General features: G+C 41.3%; 1 protein-coding gene across 1 annotated transcript in view; it reads right to left on the bottom strand.

Moving 5' to 3' along the window:
- Positions 1-27391, bottom strand: part of MARCHF4 (membrane associated ring-CH-type finger 4) — a 76086-nt gene that overhangs the window by 22781 nt on the left and 25914 nt on the right. Inside the window, exons 2-3 of the mRNA XM_075284675.1 lie at positions 25237-25398; positions 22745-22937 (exon numbers count right to left, since the gene is read on the bottom strand). Coding sequence (XP_075140776.1) covers positions 22745-22937; positions 25237-25398 — 355 coding nt within the window. The remainder of the gene's footprint in view (positions 1-22744; positions 22938-25236; positions 25399-27391) is intronic.

Raw genomic sequence — 27391 nt, 5'->3', positions numbered from 1 at the left:
ATCTAATCCTATCCTGTGTGATACTGTATACTGTGCTGTATCTAATCCTATCCTGTGTGATACTGTATACTTTGCTGTGTATCTAATCCTATCCTGTGTGATACTGTATACTGAACTGTGTATCTAATCCTCTCCTGTGTGATACTGTATACTGAGCTGTGTATCTAATCCTATCCTGTGTGATACTGTATACTGAGCTGTGTATCTAATCCTATCCTGTGTGATACTGTATACTGAGCTGCTGTATCTAATCCTATCCTGTGTGATACTGTATACTGAGCTGCTGTATCTAATCCTATCCTGTGTGATACTGTATACTGAGCTGTGTATCTAATCCTATCCTGTGTGATACTGTATACTGAGCTGTGTATCTAATCCTATCCTGTGTGATACTGTATACTGAGCTGCTGTATCTAATCCTATCCTGTGTGATACTGTATACTGTGCTGTATCTAATCCTATCCTGTGTGATACTGTATACTGAGCTGTGTATCTAATCCTATCCTGTGTGATACTGTATACTGAACTGTGTATCTAATCCTCTCCTGTGTGATACTGTATACTGAGCTGTGTATCTAATCCTATCCTGTGTGATACTGTATACTGAGCTGTGTATCTAATCCTATCCTGTGTGATACTGTATACTGAGCTGTGTATCTAATCCTATCCTGTGTGATACTGTATACTGAGCTGTGTATCTAATCCTATCCTGTGTGATACTGTATACTGAGCTGTATATCTAATCCTATCCTGTGTGATACTGTATACTGAGCTGCTGTATCTAATCCTCTCCTGTGTGATACTGTATACTGAGCTGTGTATCTAATCCTGTCTGTGTGATACTGTATACTGAGCTGTGTATCTAATCCTATCCTGTGTGATACTGTATACTGAGCTGTATCTCTAATCCTATCCTGTGTGATACTGTATACTGAGCTGTGTATCTAATCCTATCCTGTGTGACACTGTATACTGAGCTGTGTATCTAATCCTATCCTGTGTGATACTGTATACTGAGCTGCTGTATCTAATCCTATCCTGTGTGATACTGTATACTGAGCTGCTGTATCTAATCCTATCCTGTGTGATACTGTATACTGAGCTGTGTATCTAATCCTATCCTGTGTGATACTGTATACTGAGCTGTGTATCTAATCCTATCCTGTGTGATACTGTATACTGAGCTGCTGTATCTAATCCTATCCTGTGTGATACTGTATACTGAGCTGTGTATCTAATCCTATCCTGTGTGATACTGTATACTGAGCTGTGTATCTAATCCTATCCTGTGTGATACTGTATACTGAGCTGTGTATCTAATCCTATCCTGTGTGATACTGTATACTGAGCTGTGTATCTAATCCTATCCTGTGTGATACCGTATACTGAGCTATGTATCTAATCCTATCCTGTGTGATACTGTATACTGAGCTGTGTATCTAAGCCTATCCTGTGTGATACCGTATACTGAGCTGTGTATCTAATCCTATCCCGTGTGATACCGTATACTGAGCTGTGTATCTAATCCTATCCCGTGTGATACCGTATACTGAGCTGTGTATCTAATCCTATCCTGTGTGATACCGTATACTGAGCTGTGTATCTAATCCTCTCCTGTGTGATACTGTCTGCTGAGCTGTGTATCTAATCCTATCCCGTGTGATACTGTATACTGAGCTGTGTATCTAATCCTCTCCTGTGTGATACTGTATACTGTGCTGTATCTAATCCTCTCCTGTGTGATACTGTATACTGAGCTGTGTATCTAATCCTATCCTGTGTGATACTGTATACTGAGCTGTGTATCTAATCCTATCCTGTGTGATACTGTATACTGAGCTGTGTATCTAATCCTATCCTGTGTGATACTATATACTGAGCTGTGTATCTAATCCTATCCTGTGTGATACTGTATACTGAGCTGTGTATCTAAGCCTATCCTGTGTGATACCGTATACTGAGCTGTGTATCTAATCCTATCCCGTGTGATACCGTATACTGAGCTGTGTATCTAATCCTATCCTGTGTGATACCGTATACTGAGCTGTGTATCTAATCCTCTCCTGTGTGATACTGTCTGCTGAGCTGTGTATCTAATCCTATCCCGTGTGATACTGTATACTGAGCTGTGTATCTAATCCTATCCTGTGTGATACTGTATACTGAGCTGTATCTAATCCTATCCTTTGTGATACTGTATACTGAGCTGTGTATCTAATCCTATCCTGTGTGATACTGTATACTGAGCTGTGTATCTAATCCTATCCTGTGTGATACTGTATACTGAGCTGTGTATCTAATCCTATCCTGTGTGATACTGTATACTGAGCCGTGTATCTAATCCTATCCTGTGTGATACTGTATACTGAGCTGTGTATCTAATCCTATCCTGTGTGATACTGTATACTGAGCTGTGTATCTAATCCTATCCTGTGTGATACTGTATACTGAGCCGTGTATCTAATCCTATCCTGTGTGATACAGTATACTGAGCTGTATCTAATCCTCTCCTGTGTGATACTGTATACTGAGCTGTGTATCTAATCCTATCCTGTGTGATACTGTATACTGAGCTGTGTATCTAATCCTATCCTGTGTGATACTGTATACTGAACTGTGTATCTAATCCTATCCTGTGTGATACTGTATACTGAGCTGTGTATCTAATCCTATCCTGTGTGATACTGTATACTGAGCTGTGTATCTAATCCTATCCTGTGTGATACTGTATACTGAGCTGTGTATCTAATCCTATCCTGTGTGATACTGTATACTGAGCTGTATCTAATCCTATCCTGTGTGATACTGTATACTGTGCTGTATCTAATCCTATCCTGTGTGATACTGTATACTGAGCTGTGTATCTAATCCTATCCTGTGTGATACTGTATACTGAACTGTGTATCTAATCCTCTCCTGTGTGATACTGTATACTGAGCTGTGTATCTAATCCTATCCTGTGTGATACTGTATACTGAGCTGTGTATCTAATCCTATCCTGTGTGATACTGTATACTGAGCTGTGTATCTAATCCTATCCTGTGTGATACTGTATACTGAGCTGTGTATCTAATCCTATCCTGTGTGATACTGTATACTGAGCTGTATATCTAATCCTATCCTGTGTGATACTGTATACTGAGCTGTGTATCTAATCCTATCCTGTGTGATACTGTATACTGAGCTGTGTATCTAATCCTATCCTGTGTGATACTGTATACTGAGCTGTGTATCTAATCCTATCCTGTGTGATACTGTATACTGAGCTGTGTATCTAATCCTATCCTGTGTGATACTGTATACTGAGCGGTGTATCTAATCCTATCCTGTGTGATACTTTATACTGAGCCGTGTATCTAATCCTATCCTGTGTGATACTGTATACTGAGCTGTATCTAATCCTATCCTGTGTGATACTGTATACTGAGCCGTGTATCTAATCCTATCCTGTGTGATACTGTATACTGAGCCGTGTATCTAATCCTATCCTGTGTGATACTGTATACTGAGCTGTGTATCTAATCCTATCCTGTGTGATACTGTATACTGAGCTGTGTATCTAATCCTATCCTGTGTGATACTGTATACTGAGCTGTATCTAATCCTATCCTGTGTGATACTGTATACTGTGCTGTATCTAATCCTATCCTGTGTGATACTGTATACTGAGCTGTGTATCTAATCCTATCCTGTGTGATACTGTATACTGAGCTGTGTATCTAATCCTATCCTGTGTGATACTGTCTGCTGAGCTGTGTATCTAATCCTATTCTGTGTGATACTGTATACTGAGCTGTGTATCTAATCCTATCCTGTGTGATACTGTCTGCTGAGCTGTGTATCTAATCCTATCCCGTGTGATACTGTATACTGAGCTGTGTATCTAAGCCTATCCTGTGTGATACTGTATACTGAGCTGTGTATCTAATCCTATCCTGTGTGATACTGTATACTGAGCTGTGTATCTAATCCTATCCTGTGTGATACTGTATACTGAGCTGTGTATCTAATCCTATCCTGTGTGATACTATATACTGAGCTGTGTATCTAATCCTATCCTGTGTGATACTGTATACTGAGCTGTGTATCTAAGCCTATCCTGTGTGATACCGTATACTGAGCTGTGTATCTAATCCTATCCTGTGTGATACTATATACTGAGCTGTGTATCTAATCCTATCCTGTGTGATACTGTATACTGAGCTGTGTATCTAAGCCTATCCTGTGTGATACCGTATACTGAGCTGTGTATCTAATCCTATCCCGTGTGATACCGTATACTGAGCTGTGTATCTAATCCTATCCCGTGTGATACCGTATACTGAGCTGTGTATCTAATCCTATCCTGTGTGATACCGTATACTGAGCTGTGTATCTAATCCTATCCTGTGTGATACTGTATACTGAGCGGTGTATCTAATCCTATCCTGTGTGATACTGTATACTGAGCTGTGTATCTAATCCTATCCTGTGTGATACTGTCTGCTGAGCTGTGTATCTAATCCTATCCCGTGTGATACTGTATACTGAGCTGTGTATCTAAGCCTATCCTGTGTGATACTGTCTGCTGAGCTGTGTATCTAATCCTATTCTGTGTGATACTGTATACTGAGCGGTGTATCTAATCCTATCCTGTGTGATACTGTATACTGAGCTGTGTATCTAATCCTATCCTGTGTGATACTGTCTGCTGAGCTGTGTATCTAATCCTATCCCGTGTGATACTGTATACTGAGCTGTGTATCTAAGCCTATCCTGTGTGATACTGTATACTGAGCTGTGTATCTAATCCTATCCTGTGTGATACTGTATACTGAGCTGTGTATCTAATCCTATCCTGTGTGATACTGTATACTGAGCTGTGTATCTAATCCTATCCTGTGTGATACTATATACTGAGCTGTGTATCTAATCCTATCCTGTGTGATACTGTATACTGAGCTGTGTATCTAATCCTCTCCTGTGTGATACTGTATACTGAGCCGTGTATCTAATCCTATCCTGTGTGATACTGTATACTGAGCTGTGTATCTAATCCTATCCTGTGTGATACTGTATACTGAGCGGTGTATCTAATCCTATCCTGTGTGATACTGTATACTGAGCTGTGTATCTAATCCTATCCTGTGTGATACTGTATACTGAGCTGTGTATCTAATCCTATCCTGTGTGATACCGTATACTGAGCTGTGTATCTAATCCTATCCTGTGTGATACCGTATACTGAGCTGTGTATCTAATCCTATCCTGTGTGATACTGTCTGCTGAGCTGTGTATCTAATCCTATTCTGTGTGATACTGTATACTGAGCGGTGTATCTAATCCTATCCTGTGTGATACTGTATACTGAGCTGTGTATCTAATCCTATCCTGTGTGATACTGTCTGCTGAGCTGTGTATCTAATCCTATTCTGTGTGATACTGTATACTGAGCGGTGTATCTAATCCTATCCTGTGTGATACTGTATACTGAGCTGTGTATCTAATCCTATCCTGTGTGATACTGTATACTGAGCTGTGTATCTAATCCTATCCTGTGTGATACTGTATACTGAGCTGTGTATCTAATCCTATCCTGTGTGATACTGTATACTGAGCTGTGTATCTAATCCTATCCCGTGTGATACCGTATACTGAGCTGTGTATCTAATCCTATCCCGTGTGATACCGTATACTGAGCTGTGTATCTAATCCTATCCTGTGTGATACCGTATACTGAGCTGTGTATCTAATCCTATCCTGTGTGATACCGTATACTGAACTGTGTATCTAATCCTATCCTGTGTGATACTGTATACTGAGCTGTGTATCTAATCCTCTCCTGTGTGATACTGTATACTGAGCCGTGTATCTAATCCTATCCTGTGTGATACTGTATACTGAGCTGTGTATCTAATCCTATCCTGTGTGATACTGTATACTGAGCGGTGTATCTAATCCTATCCTGTGTGATACTGTATACTGAGCCGTGTATCTAATCCTATCCTGTGTGATACTGTATACTGAGCTGTGTATCTAATCCTATCCTGTGTGATACTGTATACTGAGCTGTGTATCTAATCCTATCCCGTGTGATACCGTATACTGAGCTGTGTATCTAATCCTATCCTGTGTGATACTGTATACTGAACTGTGTATCTAATCCTATCCTGTGTGATACCGTATACTGAGCTGTGTATCTAATCCTATCCTGTGTGATACTGTATACTGAGCTGTGTATCTAATCCTATCCTGTGTGATACCGTATACTGAGCTGTATATCTAATCCTATCCTGTGTGATACTGTATACTGAGCTGTATCTAATCCTATCCTGTGTGATACTGTATACTGAGCTGTGTATCTAATCCTATCCTGTGTGATACTGTATACTGAGCTGTGTATCTAATCCTATCCTGTGTGATACTGTATACTGAGCCGTGTATCTAATCCTATCCTGTGTGATACTGTATACTGAGCTGTGTATCTAATCCTATCCTGTGTGATACCGTATACTGAGCCGTGTATCTAATCCTATCCCGTGTGATACTGTATACTGAGCTGTATCTAATCCTATCCTGTGTGATACAGTATACTGAGCTGTATCTAATCCTATCCTGTGTGATACTGTATACTGAGCTGTGTATCTAATCCTATCCTGTGTGATACTGTATACTGAGCTGTGTATCTAATCCTATCCTGTGTGATACTGTATACTGAGCTGTGTATCTAATCCTATCCTGTGTGATACTGTATACTGAGCTGTGTATCTAATCCTATCCTGTGTGATACTATATACTGAGCTGTGTATCTAATCCTATCCTGTGTGATACTGTATACTGAACTGTGTATCTAATCCTATCCTGTGTGATACCGTATACTGAGCTGTGTATCTAATCCTATCCTGTGTGATACTGTATACTGAGCTGTGTATCTAATCCTATCCTGTGTGATACCGTATACTGAGCTGTATATCTAATCCTATCCTGTGTGATACTGTATACTGAGCTGTATATCTAATCCTATCCTGTGTGATACTGTATACTGAGCTGTGTATCTAATCCTATCCTGTGTGATACTGTATACTGAGCTGTGTATCTAATCCTATCCTGTGTGATACTGTATACTGAGCTGTATATCTAATCCTCTCCTGTGTGATACTGTATACTGAGCTGTGTATCTAATCCTATCCTGTGTGATACTGTATACTGAGCTGTGTATCTAATCCTATCCTGTGTGATACCGTATACTGAGCCGTGTATCTAATCCTATCCCGTGTGATACAGTATACTGAGCTGTATCTAATCCTATCCTGTGTGATACTGTATACTGAGCTGTGTATCTAATCCTATCCTGTGTGATACTGTATACTGAGCTGTGTATCTAATCCTCTCCTGTGTGATACTGTATACTGAGCTGTGTATCTAATCCTATCCTGTGTGATACTGTATACTGAGCTGTGTATCTAATCCTATCCTGTGTGATACTGTATACTGAACTGTGTATCTAATCCTATCCTGTGTGATACTGTATACTGAGCTGTGTATCTAATCCTATCCTGTGTGATACTGTATACTGAGCTGTGTATCTAATCCTATCCTGTGTGATACTGTATACTGAGCTGTATCTAATCCTATCCTGTGTGATACTGTATACTGAGCTGTGTATCTAATCCTATCCTGTGTGATACTGTATACTGAGCTGTGTATCTAATCCTATCCTGTGTGATACTGTATACTGAGCTGTGTATCTAATCCTATCCTGTGTGATACTGTATACTGAGCTGTGTATCTAATCCTATCCTGTGTGATACTGTATACTGAGCTGTATCTAATCCTATCCTGTGTGATACTGTATACTGTGCTGTATCTAATCCTATCCTGTGTGATACTGTATACTTTGCTGTGTATCTAATCCTATCCTGTGTGATACTGTATACTGAACTGTGTATCTAATCCTCTCCTGTGTGATACTGTATACTGAGCTGTGTATCTAATCCTATCCTGTGTGATACTGTATACTGAGCTGTGTATCTAATCCTATCCTGTGTGATACTGTATACTGAGCTGTGTATCTAATCCTATCCTGTGTGATACTGTATACTGAGCTGTGTATCTAATCCTATCCTGTGTGATACTGTATACTGAGCTGTATATCTAATCCTATCCTGTGTGACACTGTATACTGAGCTGTGTATCTAATCCTATCCTGTGTGATACTGTATACTGAGCTGCTGTATCTAATCCTATCCTGTGTGATACTGTATACTGAGCTGCTGTATCTAATCCTATCCTGTGTGATACTGTATACTGAGCTGTGTATCTAATCCTATCCTGTGTGATACTGTATACTGAGCTGTGTATCTAATCCTATCCTGTGTGATACTGTATACTGAGCTGCTGTATCTAATCCTATCCTGTGTGATACTGTATACTGTGCTGTATCTAATCCTATCCTGTGTGATACTGTATACTGAGCTGTGTATCTAATCCTATCCTGTGTGATACTGTATACTGAACTGTGTATCTAATCCTCTCCTGTGTGATACTGTATACTGAGCTGTGTATCTAATCCTATCCTGTGTGATACTGTATACTGAGCTGTGTATCTAATCCTATCCTGTGTGATACTGTATACTGAGCTGTGTATCTAATCCTATCCTGTGTGATACTGTATACTGAGCTGTGTATCTAATCCTATCCTGTGTGATACTGTATACTGAGCTGTATATCTAATCCTATCCTGTGTGATACTGTATACTGAGCTGCTGTATCTAATCCTCTCCTGTGTGATACTGTATACTGAGCTGTGTATCTAATCCTGTCTGTGTGATACTGTATACTGAGCTGTGTATCTAATCCTATCCTGTGTGATACTGTATACTGAGCTGTATCTCTAATCCTATCCTGTGTGATACTGTATACTGAGCTGTGTATCTAATCCTATCCTGTGTGACACTGTATACTGAGCTGTGTATCTAATCCTATCCTGTGTGATACTGTATACTGAGCTGCTGTATCTAATCCTATCCTGTGTGATACTGTATACTGAGCTGCTGTATCTAATCCTATCCTGTGTGATACTGTATACTGAGCTGTGTATCTAATCCTATCCTGTGTGATACTGTATACTGAGCTGTGTATCTAATCCTATCCTGTGTGATACTGTATACTGAGCTGCTGTATCTAATCCTATCCTGTGTGATACTGTATACTGAGCTGTGTATCTAATCCTATCCTGTGTGATACTGTATACTGAGCTGTGTATCTAATCCTATCCTGTGTGATACTGTATACTGAGCTGTGTATCTAATCCTATCCTGTGTGATACTGTATACTGAGCTGTGTATCTAATCCTATCCTGTGTGATACTGTATACTGAGCTGTGTATCTAATCCTATCCTGTGTGATACTATATACTGAGCTGTGTATCTAATCCTATCCTGTGTGATACTGTATACTGAGCTGTGTATCTAAGCCTATCCTGTGTGATACCGTATACTGAGCTGTGTATCTAATCCTATCCCGTGTGATACCGTATACTGAGCTGTGTATCTAATCCTATCCCGTGTGATACCGTATACTGAGCTGTGTATCTAATCCTATCCTGTGTGATACCGTATACTGAGCTGTGTATCTAATCCTCTCCTGTGTGATACTGTCTGCTGAGCTGTGTATCTAATCCTATCCCGTGTGATACTGTATACTGAGCTGTGTATCTAATCCTCTCCTGTGTGATACTGTATACTGTGCTGTATCTAATCCTCTCCTGTGTGATACTGTATACTGAGCTGTGTATCTAATCCTATCCTGTGTGATACTGTATACTGAGCTGTGTATCTAATCCTATCCTGTGTGATACTGTATACTGAGCTGTGTATCTAATCCTATCCTGTGTGATACTATATACTGAGCTGTGTATCTAATCCTATCCTGTGTGATACTGTATACTGAGCTGTGTATCTAAGCCTATCCTGTGTGATACCGTATACTGAGCTGTGTATCTAATCCTATCCCGTGTGATACCGTATACTGAGCTGTGTATCTAATCCTATCCCGTGTGATACCGTATACTGAGCTGTGTATCTAATCCTATCCTGTGTGATACCGTATACTGAGCTGTGTATCTAATCCTCTCCTGTGTGATACTGTCTGCTGAGCTGTGTATCTAATCCTATCCCGTGTGATACTGTATACTGAGCTGTGTATCTAATCCTATCCTGTGTGATACTGTATACTGAGCCGTGTATCTAATCCTATCCTGTGTGATACTGTATACTGAGCTGTGTATCTAATCCTATCCTGTGTGATACCGTATACTGAGCCGTGTATCTAATCCTATCCCGTGTGATACTGTATACTGAGCTGTATCTAATCCTATCCTGTGTGATACAGTATACTGAGCTGTATCTAATCCTCTCCTGTGTGATACTGTATACTGCGCTGTGTATCTAATCCTATCCTGTGTGATACTGTATACTGAGCTGTGTATCTAATCCTATCCTGTGTGATACTGTATACTGAGCCGTGTATCTAATCCTATCCTGTGTGATACTGTATACTGAGCTGTGTATCTAATCCTATCCTGTGTGATACCGTATACTGAGCCGTGTATCTAATCCTATCCCGTGTGATACTGTATACTGAGCTGTATCTAATCCTATCCTGTGTGATACAGTATACTGAGCTGTATCTAATCCTCTCCTGTGTGATACTGTATACTGAGCTGTGTATCTAATCCTATCCTGTGTGATACTGTATACTGAGCTGTGTATCTAATCCTATCCTGTGTGATACTGTATACTGAGCTGTGTATCTAATCCTATCCTGTGTGATACCGTATACTGAGCCGTGTATCTAATCCTATCCCGTGTGATACTGTATACTGAGCTGTATCTAATCCTATCCTGTGTGATACAGTATACTGAGCTGTATCTAATCCTCTCCTGTGTGATACTGTATACTGAGCTGTGTATCTAATCCTATCCTGTGTGATACTGTATACTGAGCTGTGTATCTAATCCTATCCTGTGTGATACTGTATACTGAACTGTGTATCTAATCCTATCCTGTGTGATACTGTATACTGAGCTGTGTATCTAATCCTATCCTGTGTGATACTGTATACTGAGCTGTGTATCTAATCCTATCCTGTGTGATACTGTATACTGAGCTGTGTATCTAATCCTATCCTGTGTGATACTGTATACTGAGCTGTGTATCTAATCCTATCCTGTGTGATACCGTATACTGAGCTGTGTATCTAATCCTATACTGTGTGATACTGTATACTGAGCTGTGTATCTAATCCTATCCTGTGTGATACTGTATACTGAACTGTGTATCTAATCCTCTCCTGTGTGATACTGTATACTGAGCTGTGTATCTAATCCTATCCTGTGTGATACTGTATACTGAGCTGTGTATCTAATCCTATCCTGTGTGATACTGTATACTGAGCTGTGTATCTAATCCTATCCTGTGTGATACTGTATACTGAGCTGTGTATCTAATCCTATCCTGTGTGATACTGTATACTGAGCTGTGTATCTAATCATATCCTGTGTGATACTGTATACTGAGCTGTGTATCTAATCCTATCCTGTGTGATACTGTATACTGAGCTGTGTATCTAATCCTATCCTGTGTGATACTGTATACTGAGCTGTATATCTAATCCTATCCTGTGTGATACTGTATACTGAGCTGCTGTATCTAATCCTCTCCTGTGTGATACTGTATACTGAGCTGTGTATCTAATCCTATCCTGTGTGATACTGTATACTGAGCCGTGTATCTAATCCTATCCTGTGTGATACTTTATACTGAGCTGATGTATCTAATCCTATCCTGTGTGATACTGTATACTGAGCTGTATCTAATCCTATCCTGTGTGATACTGTATACTGAGCTGTGTATCTAATCCTCTCCTGTGTGATACTGTATACTGAGCCGTGTATCTAATCCTATCCTGTGTGATACTGTATACTGAGCTGTGTATCTAATCCTATCCTGTGTGATACCGTATACTGAGCCGTGTATCTAATCCTATCCCGTGTGATACTGTATACTGAGCTGTATCTAATCCTATCCTGTGTGATACAGTATACTGAGCTGTATCTAATCCTATCCTGTGTGATACTGTATACTGAGCTGTGTATCTAATCCTATCCTGTGTGATACTGTATACTGAGCTGTGTATCTAATCCTCTCCTGTGTGATACTGTATACTGAGCTGTGTATCTAATCCTATCCTGTGTGATACTGTATACTGAGCTGTGTATCTAATCCTATCCTGTGTGATACTGTATACTGAACTGTGTATCTAATCCTATCCTGTGTGATACTGTATACTGAGCTGTGTATCTAATCCTATCCTGTGTGATACTGTATACTGAGCTGTGTATCTAATCCTATCCTGTGTGATACTGTATACTGAGCTGTATCTAATCCTATCCTGTGTGATACTGTATACTGAGCTGTGTATCTAATCCTATCCTGTGTGATACTGTATACTGAGCTGTGTATCTAATCCTATCCTGTGTGATACTGTATACTGAGCTGTGTATCTAATCCTATCCTGTGTGATACTGTATACTGAGCTGTGTATCTAATCCTATCCTGTGTGATACTGTATACTGAGCTGTATCTAATCCTATCCTGTGTGATACTGTATACTGTGCTGTATCTAATCCTATCCTGTGTGATACTGTATACTGAGCTGTGTATCTAATCCTATCCTGTGTGATACTGTATACTGAACTGTGTATCTAATCCTCTCCTGTGTGATACTGTATACTGAGCTGTGTATCTAATCCTATCCTGTGTGATACTGTATACTGAGCTGTGTATCTAATCCTATCCTGTGTGATACTGTATACTGAGCTGTGTATCTAATCCTATCCTGTGTGATACTGTATACTGAGCTGTGTATCTAATCCTATCCTGTGTGACACTGTATACTGAGCTGTGTATCTAATCCTATCCTGTGTGATACTGTATACTGAGCTGCTGTATCTAATCCTATCCTGTGTGATACTGTATACTGAGCTGCTGTATCTAATCCTATCCTGTGTGATACTGTATACTGAGCTGTGTATCTAATCCTATCCTGTGTGATACTGTATACTGAGCTGTGTATCTAATCCTATCCTGTGTGATACTGTATACTGAACTGTGTATCTAATCCTATCCTGTGTGATACTGTATACTGAGCTGTGTATCTAATCCTATCCTGTGTGATACTGTATACTGAGCTGTGTATCTAATCCTATCCTGTGTGATACTGTATACTGAGCTGTATCTTATCCTATCCTGTGTGATACTGTATACTGAGCTGTGTATCTAATCCTATCCTGTGTGATACTGTATACTGAGCTGTGTATCTAATCCTATCCTGTGTGATACCGTATACTGAGCTGTGTATCTAATCCTATCCTGTGTGATACTGTATACTGAACTGTGTATCTAATCCTCTCCTGTGTGATACTGTATACTGAGCTGTGTATCTAATCCTCTCCTGTGTGATACTGTATACTGAGCTGTGTATCTAATCCTATCCTGTGTGATACTGTATACTGAGCTGTGTATCTAATCCTATCCTGTGTGATACTGTATACTGAGCTGTGTATCTAATCCTATCCTGTGTGATACTGTATACTGAGCTGTGTATCTAATCCTATCCTGTGTGATACTGTATACTGAGCTGTGTATCTAATCCTATCCTGTGTGATACTGTATACTGAGCTGTGTATCTAATCCTATCCTGTGTGATACTGTATACTGAGCTGTGTATCTAATCCTATCCTGTGTGATACTGTATACTGAGCTGTATATCTAATCCTATCCTGTGTGATACTGTATACTGAGCTGCTGTATCTAATCCTCTCCTGTGTGATACTGTATACTGAGCTGTGTATCTAATCCTATCCTGTGTGATACTGTATACTGAGCCGTGTATCTAATCCTATCCTGTGTGATACTGTATACTGAGCTGCTGTATCTAATCCTATCCTGTGTGATACTGTATACTGAGCTGTATCTAATCCTATCCTGTGTGATACTGTATACTGAGCTGTGTATCTAATCCTCTCCTGTGTGATACTGTATACTGAGCCGTGTATCTAATCCTATCCTGTGTGATACTGTATACTGAGCTGTGTATCTAATCCTATCCTGTGTGATACTGTATACTGAGCCGTGTATCTAATCCTATCCTGTGTGATACTGTATACTGAGCTGTGTATCTAATCCTATCCTGTGTGATACCGTATACTGAGCCGTGTATCTAATCCTATCCCGTGTGATACTGTATACTGAGCTGTATCTAATCCTATCCTGTGTGATACAGTATACTGAGCTGTATCTAATCCTATCCTGTGTGATACTGTATACTGAGCTGTGTATCTAATCCTATCCTGTGTGATACTGTATACTGAGCTGTGTATCTAATCCTATCCTGTGTGATACTGTATACTGAACTGTGTATCTAATCCTCTCCTGTGTGATACTGTATACTGAGCTGTGTATCTAATCCTATCCTGTGTGATACTGTATACTGAGCTGTGTATCTAATCCTATCCTGTGTGATACTGTATACTGAGCTGTGTATCTAATCCTATCCTGTGTGATACTGTATACTGAGCTGTGTATCTAATCCTATCCTGTGTGATACTGTATACTGAGCTGTATATCTAATCCTATCCTGTGTGATACTGTATACTGAGCTGCTGTATCTAATCCTCTCCTGTGTGATACTGTATACTGAGCTGTGTATCTAATCCTGTCTGTGTGATACTGTATACTGAGCTGTGTATCTAATCCTATCCTGTGTGACACTGTATACTGAGCTGTGTATCTAATCCTATCCTGTGTGATACTGTATACTGAGCTGCTGTATCTAATCCTATCCTGTGTGATACTGTATACTGAGCTGCTGTATCTAATCCTATCCTGTGTGATACTGTATACTGAGCTGTGTATCTAATCCTATCCTGTGTGATACTGTATACTGAGCTGTGTATCTAATCCTATCCTGTGTGATACTGTATACTGAGCTGTGTATCTAATCCTATCCTGTGTGATACTGTATACTGAGCTGTATCTAATCCTATCCTGTGTGATACAGTATACTGAGCTGTATCTAATCCTATCCTGTGTGATACTGTATACTGAGCTGTGTATCTAATCCTATCCTGTGTGATACTGTATACTGAGCTGTGTATCTAATCCTCTCCTGTGTGATACTGTATACTGAGCTGTGTATCTAATCCTATCCTGTGTGATACTGTATACTGAGCTGTGTATCTAATCCTATCCTGTGTGATACTGTATACTGAACTGTGTATCTAATCCTATCCTGTGTGATACTGTATACTGAGCTGTATCTAATCCTATCCTGTGTGATACTGTATACTGAGCTGTGTATCTAATCCTATCCTGTGTGATACTGTATACTGAGCTGTGTATCTAATCCTATCCTGTGTGATACCGTATACTGAGCTGTGTATCTAATCCTATACTGTGTGATACTGTATACTGAGCTGTGTATCTAATCCTATCCTGTGTGATACTGTATACTGAACTGTGTATCTAATCCTCTCCTGTGTGATACTGTATACTGAGCTGTGTATCTAATCCTATCCTGTGTGATACTGTATACTGAGCTGTGTATCTAATCCTATCCTGTGTGATACTGTATACTGAGCTGTGTATCTAATCCTATCCTGTGTGATACTGTATACTGAGCTGTGTATCTAATCCTATCCTGTGTGATACTGTATACTGAGCTGTGTATCTAATCCTATCCTGTGTGATACTGTATACTGAGCTGTGTATCTAATCCTATCCTGTGTGATACTGTATACTGAGCTGTGTATCTAATCCTATCCTGTGTGATACTGTATACTGAGCTGTATATCTAATCCTATCCTGTGTGATACTGTATACTGAGCTGCTGTATCTAATCCTCTCCTGTGTGATACTGTATACTGAGCTGTGTATCTAATCCTATCCTGTGTGATACTGTATACTGAGCCGTGTATCTAATCCTATCCTGTGTGATACTGTATACTGAGCTGCTGTATCTAATCCTATCCTGTGTGATACTGTATACTGAGCTGTATCTAATCCTATCCTGTGTGATACTGTATACTGAGCTGTGTATCTAATCCTATCCTGTGTGATACTGTATACTGAGCAGTGTATCTAATCCTATCCTGTGTGATACTGTATACTGAGCTGCTGTATCTAATCCTATCCTGTGTGATACTGTATACTGAGCTGTATCTAATCCTATCCTGTGTGATACTGTATACTGAGCTGTATCTAATCCTATCCTGTGTGATACTGTATACTGAGCTGTGTATCTAATCCTATCCTGTGTGATACTGTATACTGAGCCGTGTATCTAATCCTATCCTGTGTGATACTGTATACTGAGCTGTGTATCTAATCCTATCCTGTGTGATACCGTATACTGAGCCGTGTATCTAATCCTATCCCGTGTGATACTGTATACTGAGCTGTATCTAATCCTATCCTGTGTGATACAGTATACTGAGCTGTATCTAATCCTATCCTGTGTGATACTGTATACTGAGCTGTATATCTAATCCTATCCTGTGTGATACTGTATACTGAGCTGCTGTATCTAATCCTCTCCTGTGTGATACTGTATACTGAGCTGTGTATCTAATCCTGTCTGTGTGATACTGTATACTGAGCTGTGTATCTAATCCTATCCTGTGTGATACTGTATACTGAGCTGTATCTCTAATCCTATCCTGTGTGATACTGTATACTGAGCTGTGTATCTAATCCTATCCTGTGTGACACTGTATACTGAGCTGTGTATCTAATCCTATCCTGTGTGATACTGTATACTGAGCTGCTGTATCTAATCCTATCCTGTGTGATACTGTATACTGAGCTGCTGTATCTAATCCTATCCTGTGTGATACTGTATACTGAGCTGTGTATCTAATCCTATCCTGTGTGATACTGTATACTGAGCTGTGTATCTAATCCTATCCTGTGTGATACTGTATACTGAGCTGTGTATCTAATCCTATCCTGTGTGATACTGTATACTGAGCTGTATCTAATCCTATCCTGTGTGATACAGTATACTGAGCTGTATCTAATCCTATCCTGTGTGATACTGTATACTGAGCTGTGTATCTAATCCTATCCTGTGTGATACTGTATACTGAGCTGTGTATCTAATCCTCTCCTGTGTGATACTGTATACTGAGCTGTGTATCTAATCCTATCCTGTGTGATACTGTATACTGAGCTGTATCTCTAATCCTATCCTGTGTGATACTGTATACTGAGCTGTGTATCTAATCCTATCCTGTGTGACACTGTATACTGAGCTGTGTATCTAATCCTATCCTGTGTGATACTGTATACTGAGCTGCTGTATCTAATCCTATCCTGTGTGATACTGTATACTGAGCTGCTGTATCTAATCCTATCCTGTGTGATACTGTATACTGAGCTGTGTATCTAATCCTATCCTGTGTGATACTGTATACTGAGCTGTGTATCTAATCCTATCCTGTGTGATACTGTATACTGAGCTGTGTATCTAATCCTATCCTGTGTGATACCGTATACTGAGCTGTGTATCTAATCCTATCCTGTGTGATACTGTATACTGAACTGTGTATCTAATCCTCTCCTGTGTGATACTGTATACTGAGCTGTGTATCTAATCCTCTCCTGTGTGATACTGTATACTGAGCTGTGTATCTAATCCTATCCTGTGTGATACTGTATACTGAGCTGTGTATCTAATCTTCTCCTGTGTGATACTGTATACTGAGCTGTGTATCTAATCCTATCCTGTGTGATACTGTATACTGAGCTGTGTATCTAATCCTATCCTGTGTGATACTGTATACTGAACTGTGTATCTAATCCTATCCTGTGTGATACTGTATACTGAGCTGTGTATCTAATCCTATCCTGTGTGATACTGTATACTGAGCTGTGTATCTAATCCTATCCTGTGTGATACTGTATACTGAGCTGTATCTAATCCTATCCTGTGTGATACTGTATACTGAGCTGTGTATCTAATCCTATCCTGTGTGATACTGTATACTGAGCTGTGTATCTAATCCTATCCTGTGTGATACTGTATACTGAGCTGTGTATCTAATCCTATCCTGTGTGATACTGTATACTGAGCTGTGTATCTAATCCTATCCTGTGTGATACTGTATACTGAGCTGTATCTAATCCTATCCTGTGTGATACTGTATACTGTGCTGTATCTAATCCTATCCTGTGTGATACTGTATACTGAGCTGTGTATCTAATCCTATCCTGTGTGATACTGTATACTGAACTGTGTATCTAATCCTCTCCTGTGTGATACTGTATACTGAGCTGTGTATCTAATCCTATCCTGTGTGATACTGTATACTGAGCTGTGTATCTAATCCTATCCTGTGTGATACTGTATACTGAGCTGTGTATCTAATCCTATCCTGTGTGATACTGTATACTGAGCTGTGTATCTAATCCTATCCTGTGTGATACTGTATACTGAGCTGTATATCTAATCCTATCCTGTGTGATACTGTATACTGAGCTGCTGTATCTAATCCTCTCCTGTGTGATACTGTATACTGAGCTGTGTATCTAATCCTGTCTGTGTGATACTGTATACTGAGCTGTGTATCTAATCCTATCCTGTGTGATACTGTATACTGAGCTGTATCTCTAATCCTATCCTGTGTGATACTGTATACTGAGCTGTGTATCTAATCCTATCCTGTGTGACACTGTATACTGAGCTGTGTATCTAATCCTATCCTGTGTGATACTGTATACTGAGCTGCTGTATCTAATCCTATCCTGTGTGATACTGTATACTGAGCTGCTGTATCTAATCCTATCCTGTGTGATACTGTATACTGAGCTGTGTATCTAATCCTTTCCTGTGTGATACTGTATACTGAGCTGTGTATCTAATCCTATCCTGTGTGATACTGTATACTGAGCTGTGTAACTAATCCTATCCTGTGTGATACTGTATACTGAGCTGTATCTAATCCTATCCTGTGTGATACAGTATACTGAGCTGTATCTAATCCTATCCTGTGTGATACTGTATACTGAGCTGTGTATCTAATCCTATCCTGTGTGATACTGTATACTGAGCTGTGTATCTAATCCTCTCCTGTGTGATACTGTATACTGAGCTGTGTATCTAATCCTATCCTGTGTGATACTGTATACTGAGCTGTGTATCTAATCCTATCCTGTGTGATACTGTATACTGAACTGTGTATCTAATCCTATCCTGTGTGATACTGTATACTGAGCTGTGTATCTAATCCTATCCTGTGTGATACTGTATACTGAGCTGTGTATCTAATCCTATCCTGTGTGATACTGTATACTGAGCTGTATCTAATCCTATCCTGTGTGATACTGTATACTGAGCTGTGTATCTAATCCTATCCTGTGTGATACTGTATACTGAGCTGTGTATCTAATCCTATCCTGTGTGATACCGTATACTGAGCGGTGTATCTAATCCTATCCTGTGTGATACTGTATACTGAGCGGTGTATCTAATCCTATCCTGTGTGATACTGTATACTGAGCTGTGTATCTAATCCTATCCTGTGTGATACTGTATACTGAGCTGTGTATCTAATCCTATCCTGTGTGATACTGTATACTGAGCTGTGTATCTAATCCTATCCTGTGTGATACTGTATACTGAGCTGTGTATCTAATCCTATCCGAGCTGTATCTAATCCTACCATGTAGATACCTTCTACCCCACACACCGTATTATGACTCCTGACAAGTTCTTTGCTGATCTAGAAATAATTGATATAACTTTTGTCTCCGCAGACTCCGGCGTCCTCCAGAACGAGCGCTCGAGCATCGCGAGCACAAACACGAAGCGACTCCAGTAAATAATTATTTGTCATTACCATCTGTCAGGATCTGAGGGATGTCGGGCCGAGCCTCCGAGAGACGCCAATCTCCGTAATGACAAAGACAGAGGCGGCAGCCAGCCAACAGCGGTCGTCTTTACGAGCGCACATCACACGAGCGAGCCCGGAGCGCCAGCCGGCGGTGAACATTACAACCTCGGAATCCGTCATTCATTTGCATAGTAACACTGGCTGATATAATGTGAGCGCAACGTTACACCCATTAATTCTGCTCAGCCTCCTATAAAAGCCTAAAAAAACCTCTCGTAAAACGCGGCGGCGTCTGATTGGCTTTACGAGCTCATTGATTTGCTGCTGGAGTCGCCGTCCTTCGCTGTTACTGGTGTCAGAGCGGAGAAAACGGCTGCATCTCCCCCTCGGCAAAAAACCATTCCGATGCCTGAGCCCCCGTCCTCGCCAAGCAGAAACGCACCATCAGTAAATTCGGATGGGGGGGCATCATTCCGATGAGTAATCGCTGCGCCTCCTGCTGTTCCTTTCTCATGCAGATGGGATGACGTAGAAAAAAAACCCCTGCAAATTCTGAAGATTTGTGAGGATTTTTATGGAGCTTTCTGTCTCATTTACTAGGGAAGCCATTAACCGGCTGCAGGGGCTCCGGCGCGCCGGCGATAATAACGCTGCTCAGTAGCCGCTGCCCATTTTGAGATGAGGGATTATTATGGCTCGGGGCGAGTGGCGACAAATTAGAACTTTTCTGGCAGATGAAAGTGGAAAAAGAAGACGCGGGACGCAAAAACGGAGGAGAAGTGAGAAATCGTCTGACGCGTTTCAGGTCGTAGACACAGCAGGCCGGCAGTGACGTACAATGTGGAGAGAGGGCTGGGGCGACAGACGCATCTACCCCGACCAACCCTAACCCTATACAATCAGGTAATCCTGAAATAGCCAGACACACCTGCACCCCCGGCCAGCGGGATCTGATCTGGAACCCACTGGTTCATCTGGATTAATGGGATCCTGATCTATTCCAAAATTATGCTGTATGAGCCCCACATATGCGTGAATGCTATACAGGCACCGCTAAGGTTACTTTAACACCCCCCCCCCCCCCCCCGTTCTAAAATAAAACCATAAAACATATATGCAACTTATACCTAACGTGCACGCTGGGCGCTCATGCACTGTCTGACCTCATCTTCCTCTTCTTTCGGCGACACCCTCCGGTCCTAGCTCTTCCCGGTTCATCGTCCTCTTCTTCCGCCGAGATTGGTTCAAATCCGACGCGCGCGCAGTAGTACTCCGGCTCCAGCGCCATTTTTCTCAATAGCAGTTCGCGAGCGTAGTTCTAAGAGGAACTGAGCATACTGAGCATGCTCAGTATCCCATTGAGAAAAATGGCACCAGAGCCTGCGCAGTGCGCGGATGAACTAAAATGGCTGCAGCCACCTGATTTATGGGAATTTATTATATTCAGGGTCCTTGTTAGACCCCCCGACTATAATAGGTGGAGGCGCAGCAGAGGTGACAACAATAAACGTATTCAGATGTTACAGATTTGGTTCTGCTGCGTTTGGTACTTGGATTATTTCATGGTCGGGTGTTAGGATTGGGCGGAGCCTTCACCGTCAGCTCGGTAACAAGTCAGCGATTCCTGGGGTGTCCTGGCACAGACTCGCCGCTCCCTCTAGACACACAGGAACCATTGTATCATGGCAACTGCACCGATTCATGGCAGCGGCACGAAAAACGGAGAAATAATCACAGCAAAGGAAGCAGATGGCAGCCGCTCCGTGTGAGTCATGTGACTGGCAGCGTGTCGGCCACGTGAATGCGCACTTATGTGTCTGTACCGCCATTTGTGTGGTATTATTGATTGTGTGATATACTGATAAAATGGAACAGCACAAGTTTGTTGCAATTACAGATAAGCCTTTTGCACATTTGCAACATTTTCTTCCTGAGACTACGACTAAATGGCGCGTGAACGAAGATTTCCAGGTCGTATGCGTCACTAGAAGTACTGGTTGTCGCACACTCGGCCCCATTGCGACATAAACTGTGACAACTATTCGCTTACAATAATGAAGGAGTCGCAATGTGACCCGGTGATCTTTGGTAGCACAATAGGAGTCATGGTCAACATCACCGCGTACCCCCAACCAAAAACTGGGGCACTGATACAAATATTCCAATAGTGTTAAAGGGATGAGATTAGAAAAACATGGCTGCCGTCTTCTAGAAATAACATTACTATCCGGGGGTATTGACTTGAACTGGGATAAGCTGCAGTACCAGACACAGCCATGATCAATGGGGGCGTTGTTTGTAGAATAAAGTTTTTTTAAACCCAATGTTTTTTTTCCATTAATGCCGAGGGGTCAGGGGGTCGGGCAGTGCACATGTCTGTAGACAGAGACAGGCACACTCCCTTCTGTCTTTCCTAGCTGGTAAAGGGGTCCTGTACTAAATTCCTAAGCAATGATTTCAGGGGAGTACTTTCTATGTTACACTATTTTTACACTACTTTTCTCTAAGCTGATTGGTTATATCTTTATATAAAGTGACATCACTGATGTCATCAGTTCAATCTTGGGCGCCCCACCTATCCACAGGTTATGTGTGGTATTGCAGCTTGTTCCCATGGACTTCAACGGAGCCAAGCTTTTATACTGGACACAACACATAGACAGGTGCGGTGTTGTTTCTGGAACAGTCATGTTTTTCTAATTCTGAACATTCCCTTTAAGGTGCTACTGAACCCAATCGTATTGCAGGTGCCCACTTTATCTTTCCCAGTAATGTTACGTCCTCGGCCCCCTATAAGCCGCATGTCTCACCTATACAGACAATGTCCATGAAGCCGTACATCCCATAGCAGATCTGGAAGAGCAGGTCCTGACGCTGCCATTTTGCTGAAGGACTGAACGTTGACCAGATGAGCCAGGAGATGCTGGCAATGAGGAAAAGGGAGCCCAAGATGGCGGCTGCAATCTGCACTTTTTCAATGACGGTCAGGGAGATGGCTTGCCACTGGTAATAGAAGGAGACAAGAGGTAAGACGACCTGATCTGTAGGAACTCTGCGGTCTCCGGATCTGAGGCCGAGTTCACACAGAGATATCCCAAGTGGCTAAGAAACACATTTAAAGTGGATTGCTAAAGTGAAATTTAACCTAAATACGTCCGGTATTAGCCAAAATATTTCTATATAAGGATTGGGACTGTTTTTCTGGTACAAAGCTCCAAAATCCTCTCTATAGACAAGGTAAAATCCTAGCTACCTGCAGCCACCACTAGGGGGAGCTCAGGAGCCTGTTGCATACAGGTATAGTGAACACAGTGTGCAGTGAGCTCCCTCTACTGGTGATTGCAGGCCTTGAGGATTTTAGCATTTCAAGGCTACCGGGGACATTATTTTTTTTTATAATTACTGCATTGTACTTATTATGGGCTAAAAAACATTTTTCTCATTGGTTTTTATGAAAAATTCTCAACCATTTCTACTCTGCAGCCGGCGTATTATCTCATACAGTGCAGGCTGACATCTGTCAGAGACGCTGTGTGATTGGTCAGTCTGTAGCCCCTATATCTCTTGTTCTAAGGGGATATAAACACTTCCTTGAAAAGGACCTTTCACCCCCCCTCTGTCAACTTCAACCCTCTGAACCCTTCATCCTTGAGCAATAATTTCTCATCATACTATATACATCAGACTATAAGCTCCAGCCCAGCACCGCCCACATGACACTATAGAACCTAATGAATATATTGGGTGCTGCAACTAACAACACCAATTGCTCAGGAACGGTGGGGGCTAGAGAAAAAACTGCACTGGAATCAATGGAGGGATGACTATTGAAAGCTGAATATGAGATTCACGTAGAGTTAGTGGAGGTGATGAAAGGTCCTCTTTAAAGGGGTCATCCCACTATAGACCCTTATACTCTATTCTATAGGGCGGGGACCACTAGGACCCCCAGTGATCAGGAGAATGGGGCCCATGACTTTCTCTAACTGAACCCTGTGAACAGAGCTGAGGTATATACATGGTCATAGCTCCATTCATTTCTGTGGGGCTGCCGGAGGGCGCCGTCCTGGTCATCCCATAGATGTGCCGCCATGTATCTGCACTACAGCGCTAGTCACCTGGAGCATTGCAGACCCCTGCTGGTAGCAACTAGAGATTAGACACAAATCCTCGTCCTATGGGATATTGTCTATAGTGGGAGAGCCCCTTTAAGCTGATTTTTATCTATCTGTTAATTATTTACAATATAATATAAAATAATACAATAGAAAGTATAAGAAATAATAACATAGAAGATAAGATAATACAATGTAACATAAAATAGAAAATAGAATAAGATAAGATAATACAATGTAACATATAATATACAATAAATAAGATAAGATAATACAATATAAAATATAATATACAATAAATAAAATATAAGATAATACAATGTAAAGTATAATAGAAAATAGAATAATATAAACCACATGTGATAAACAGAACCTAGTATGTAACTATAATATAACCTGAGGCAGGGGCCAAATGCATAGTCTGTAATGGACCCCCACCTACCTTGTGCCTGGTATATTTTATGCATCAAGGAGACCTTGGGGGCCCCTCAGGATCCACAGCCCTATAGTGACTACACCGCTGCACCTCTATAGCTATAACCTGGAATAAGACGGTGTAATATATATATAATGTAACAATAAATTACAATATAAATCCGAGAATAATGGATAATAGATGCAGAGAATGTGATAAAATAAGATACAGCCACCGCCCTGGAGATCCTCTGCCGTCTCTGTATACCTTTGCTGCATGGCGTTCCGCAAGTCACCTCAGGTGGAGACCTTCGTAGCCAATGGTCACTGGGCTGAGCGGTCATGTGCGGTACAGGTTACTATATCAGGGCAGTCCTAAATAAGAGAGTGCACAAGGAGGCACTGCCGGAATACTATAGGCATTCATGAGATTAATAAGGTTACAGCCAAGCAATCCATGTGACTTTAGCCTGTAATGTTTCAGTCCGTCCCGGACCACTAGTGTCCCCACTGAGGCCAGTGATTGGTGAGAGCGGACACACAGGTATACGGCACGTCATCCCCGCCATAGAAGTATACAGACAGCAGGAGCGGTGCAGGTTAGTAATTGTTGCGTATTATTTCATCCCATACCCTGCAAGATTTATCACTGATGTTACAAGTCTATTGCGTGGAGCAAAATGACAGCAAAGAAGCAAAAAAAGCCGGATAAAAATGGACATAGTGTGAATAAGCAGCGAGTGGCATCATCGGTCCGGGCCCGGATCACTTACCTTTACCTGAAGAGGGTTCTTTGTATTTATGGCGATGACGTGGTACTTGTAATAACACAGCTCACAGCTCCAGGACCCCCGCTCACTTATCCACTTAATCAGACAGGGCTGGTGCGTACAACGTACTGACCCGTCACAGCGACACGGACTCAGCAGCTCCCCCTGCAGGAGACACAATGGAGACCAATTATCACAAGGACATTTTTTTTTCTAGTGTAACATTTGGGGTCAAATCTTTTAAAAACGTCTCACGATGGTTCATAAACTTGTCAGGGCCTGAGTGGGGTGGAAAAACGGGCAGCAAAATCAATGGACGTGGATGGAGCCTGACTGTGATGGAGCGGGCAGCAAAATCAATGGACGTGGATGGAGCCTGACTGTGATGGAGCGCGACTGTGTCCGCAAAAAAAGTCAGACTTTATCCACTGCAATATATTTTCTATAACAATGTGTAAATTGTAACAAGAGGAAGCAACAATGTAACTCCTGTAAATGATACAGTAACATACAGTAAAGCAGAAGGTATGTCTATCTCCTGCAGCTGAAATGACTGATAACGGATGACAATAGATTGCTTGTAAGGATAAGACGATGGACTGTAGCATCCCTTTAATAAGGAATACATGATTGGTCTCTTAAAGGAGCACACCTCAGATTTGCGGTTAGAGAGATGTTTCAGTGTTATTCCGGTGTCAGCAGAGTAACAGGCGGCTGCCACATGTTCTTGTCTCTACATGGAGAAGACATAATCCGCTAATTAGAGATTCGTTCTGCGGGGTTAGGACTCGTCTTCACTTAAAGGGGTCGAATCCCTGCAAAATGAGAAGTTCCGCAACTTTCTAATACACTTTGTGGTTTGGATGAGTTCTCTGCTTGCTGTCAGTGAATGGGACAACAAGCAGAGAGCATATTAGGACAAAATCCTCCACCCCCCTAATACTTATCACAGCAGAGGGTTTGTTACAATTGTGTCCAATCTATTAGACTTTATACCTAAAAGTTAATGTAATAACCAATCTATGTTATTTACATCAGTGCTTATACAGTTATTATATAGTTATATGAGTGCCCATATTGCCGGCAGTGCTTTACAGACATTGTCAGTCACTGTCTCACATAGGGCTCCCAACACCTAGATAATACCGCCATCCTGTAGTGTAATATAAATCCTAGATAGTGCTGACATTGCCTCTGTCATTTCAAACTTTGCATGAATGAAAAGCCCAGGCCATTGGAAGAGACTGTAACAGACCTTACGAGGGGTAAATACTCCATTCTGCTCTTATCGGTCTCCTCTCTCACCCCACACTCCCTGCTGCTAAACTGACTGACTCTCAAAATCCCTGCTATATTTATCTGGAGATGGACTGCAGGTCATACGACTCAAGTCAAAAGAAGTCTATGGAGAGGGGAGGGGGAGAATCGAGTAAGCAGTGCAGTAGATAAAGAAAAGAAAGACTTAGCCTGATGCTGGAGCTGAGCAGGGGTTTTCTATCATTACTGACATGAGTATAAGTCAGTGCTTCTCCATATATGCCCTGCATGGTCCGGGGCTGTGTGTGAGTGAGACAGAGACTTGGAGCAGATTCTCCTCTACTTACTGTGTCCTCTATATGGCACAGTCTCCATCACCAGCTCAGGGGGAACTGCAAACTATAGATATACCATGCTGCGAAGAACTGCAGAATATAAGTCATAATGTCCGGCTGCAGTGTTACTCCTCATGTACACACACATGTACACACACATAGAGTACAAACACATGTACACACACATAGAGTACACACACATGTACACACACATATAGTACACACACATGTACACACACATAGAGTACACACACATGTACACACACATATACACGTACATATAGTACACACACTCGTACACACATATAGTACACACACTCGTACACACATATAGTACACACACTCGTACACACATATAGTACACACACTCGTACACACACTCATGTACACACATATAACACCTATATGGAGAGGGACAGGTCATTGTCAGCAGCAAAACTCCCTGTGTAAACAGGAACGTAATGCCAATAATGATGAAACCTTGTGTGTGGGGGAGGGGGCAAGTACCATGACTGCAGTGTGTACAAGGACTAAATGAGCGCCCATCACCCTGCTAATATCAGCTC

This window comes from Leptodactylus fuscus, chromosome 8 (genome assembly GCF_031893055.1).
Source record: "Leptodactylus fuscus isolate aLepFus1 chromosome 8, aLepFus1.hap2, whole genome shotgun sequence".
Taxonomy (NCBI): Eukaryota; Metazoa; Chordata; class Amphibia; order Anura; family Leptodactylidae; genus Leptodactylus; species Leptodactylus fuscus.
This window is presented reverse-complemented; position numbering and strand designations above follow the sequence as displayed.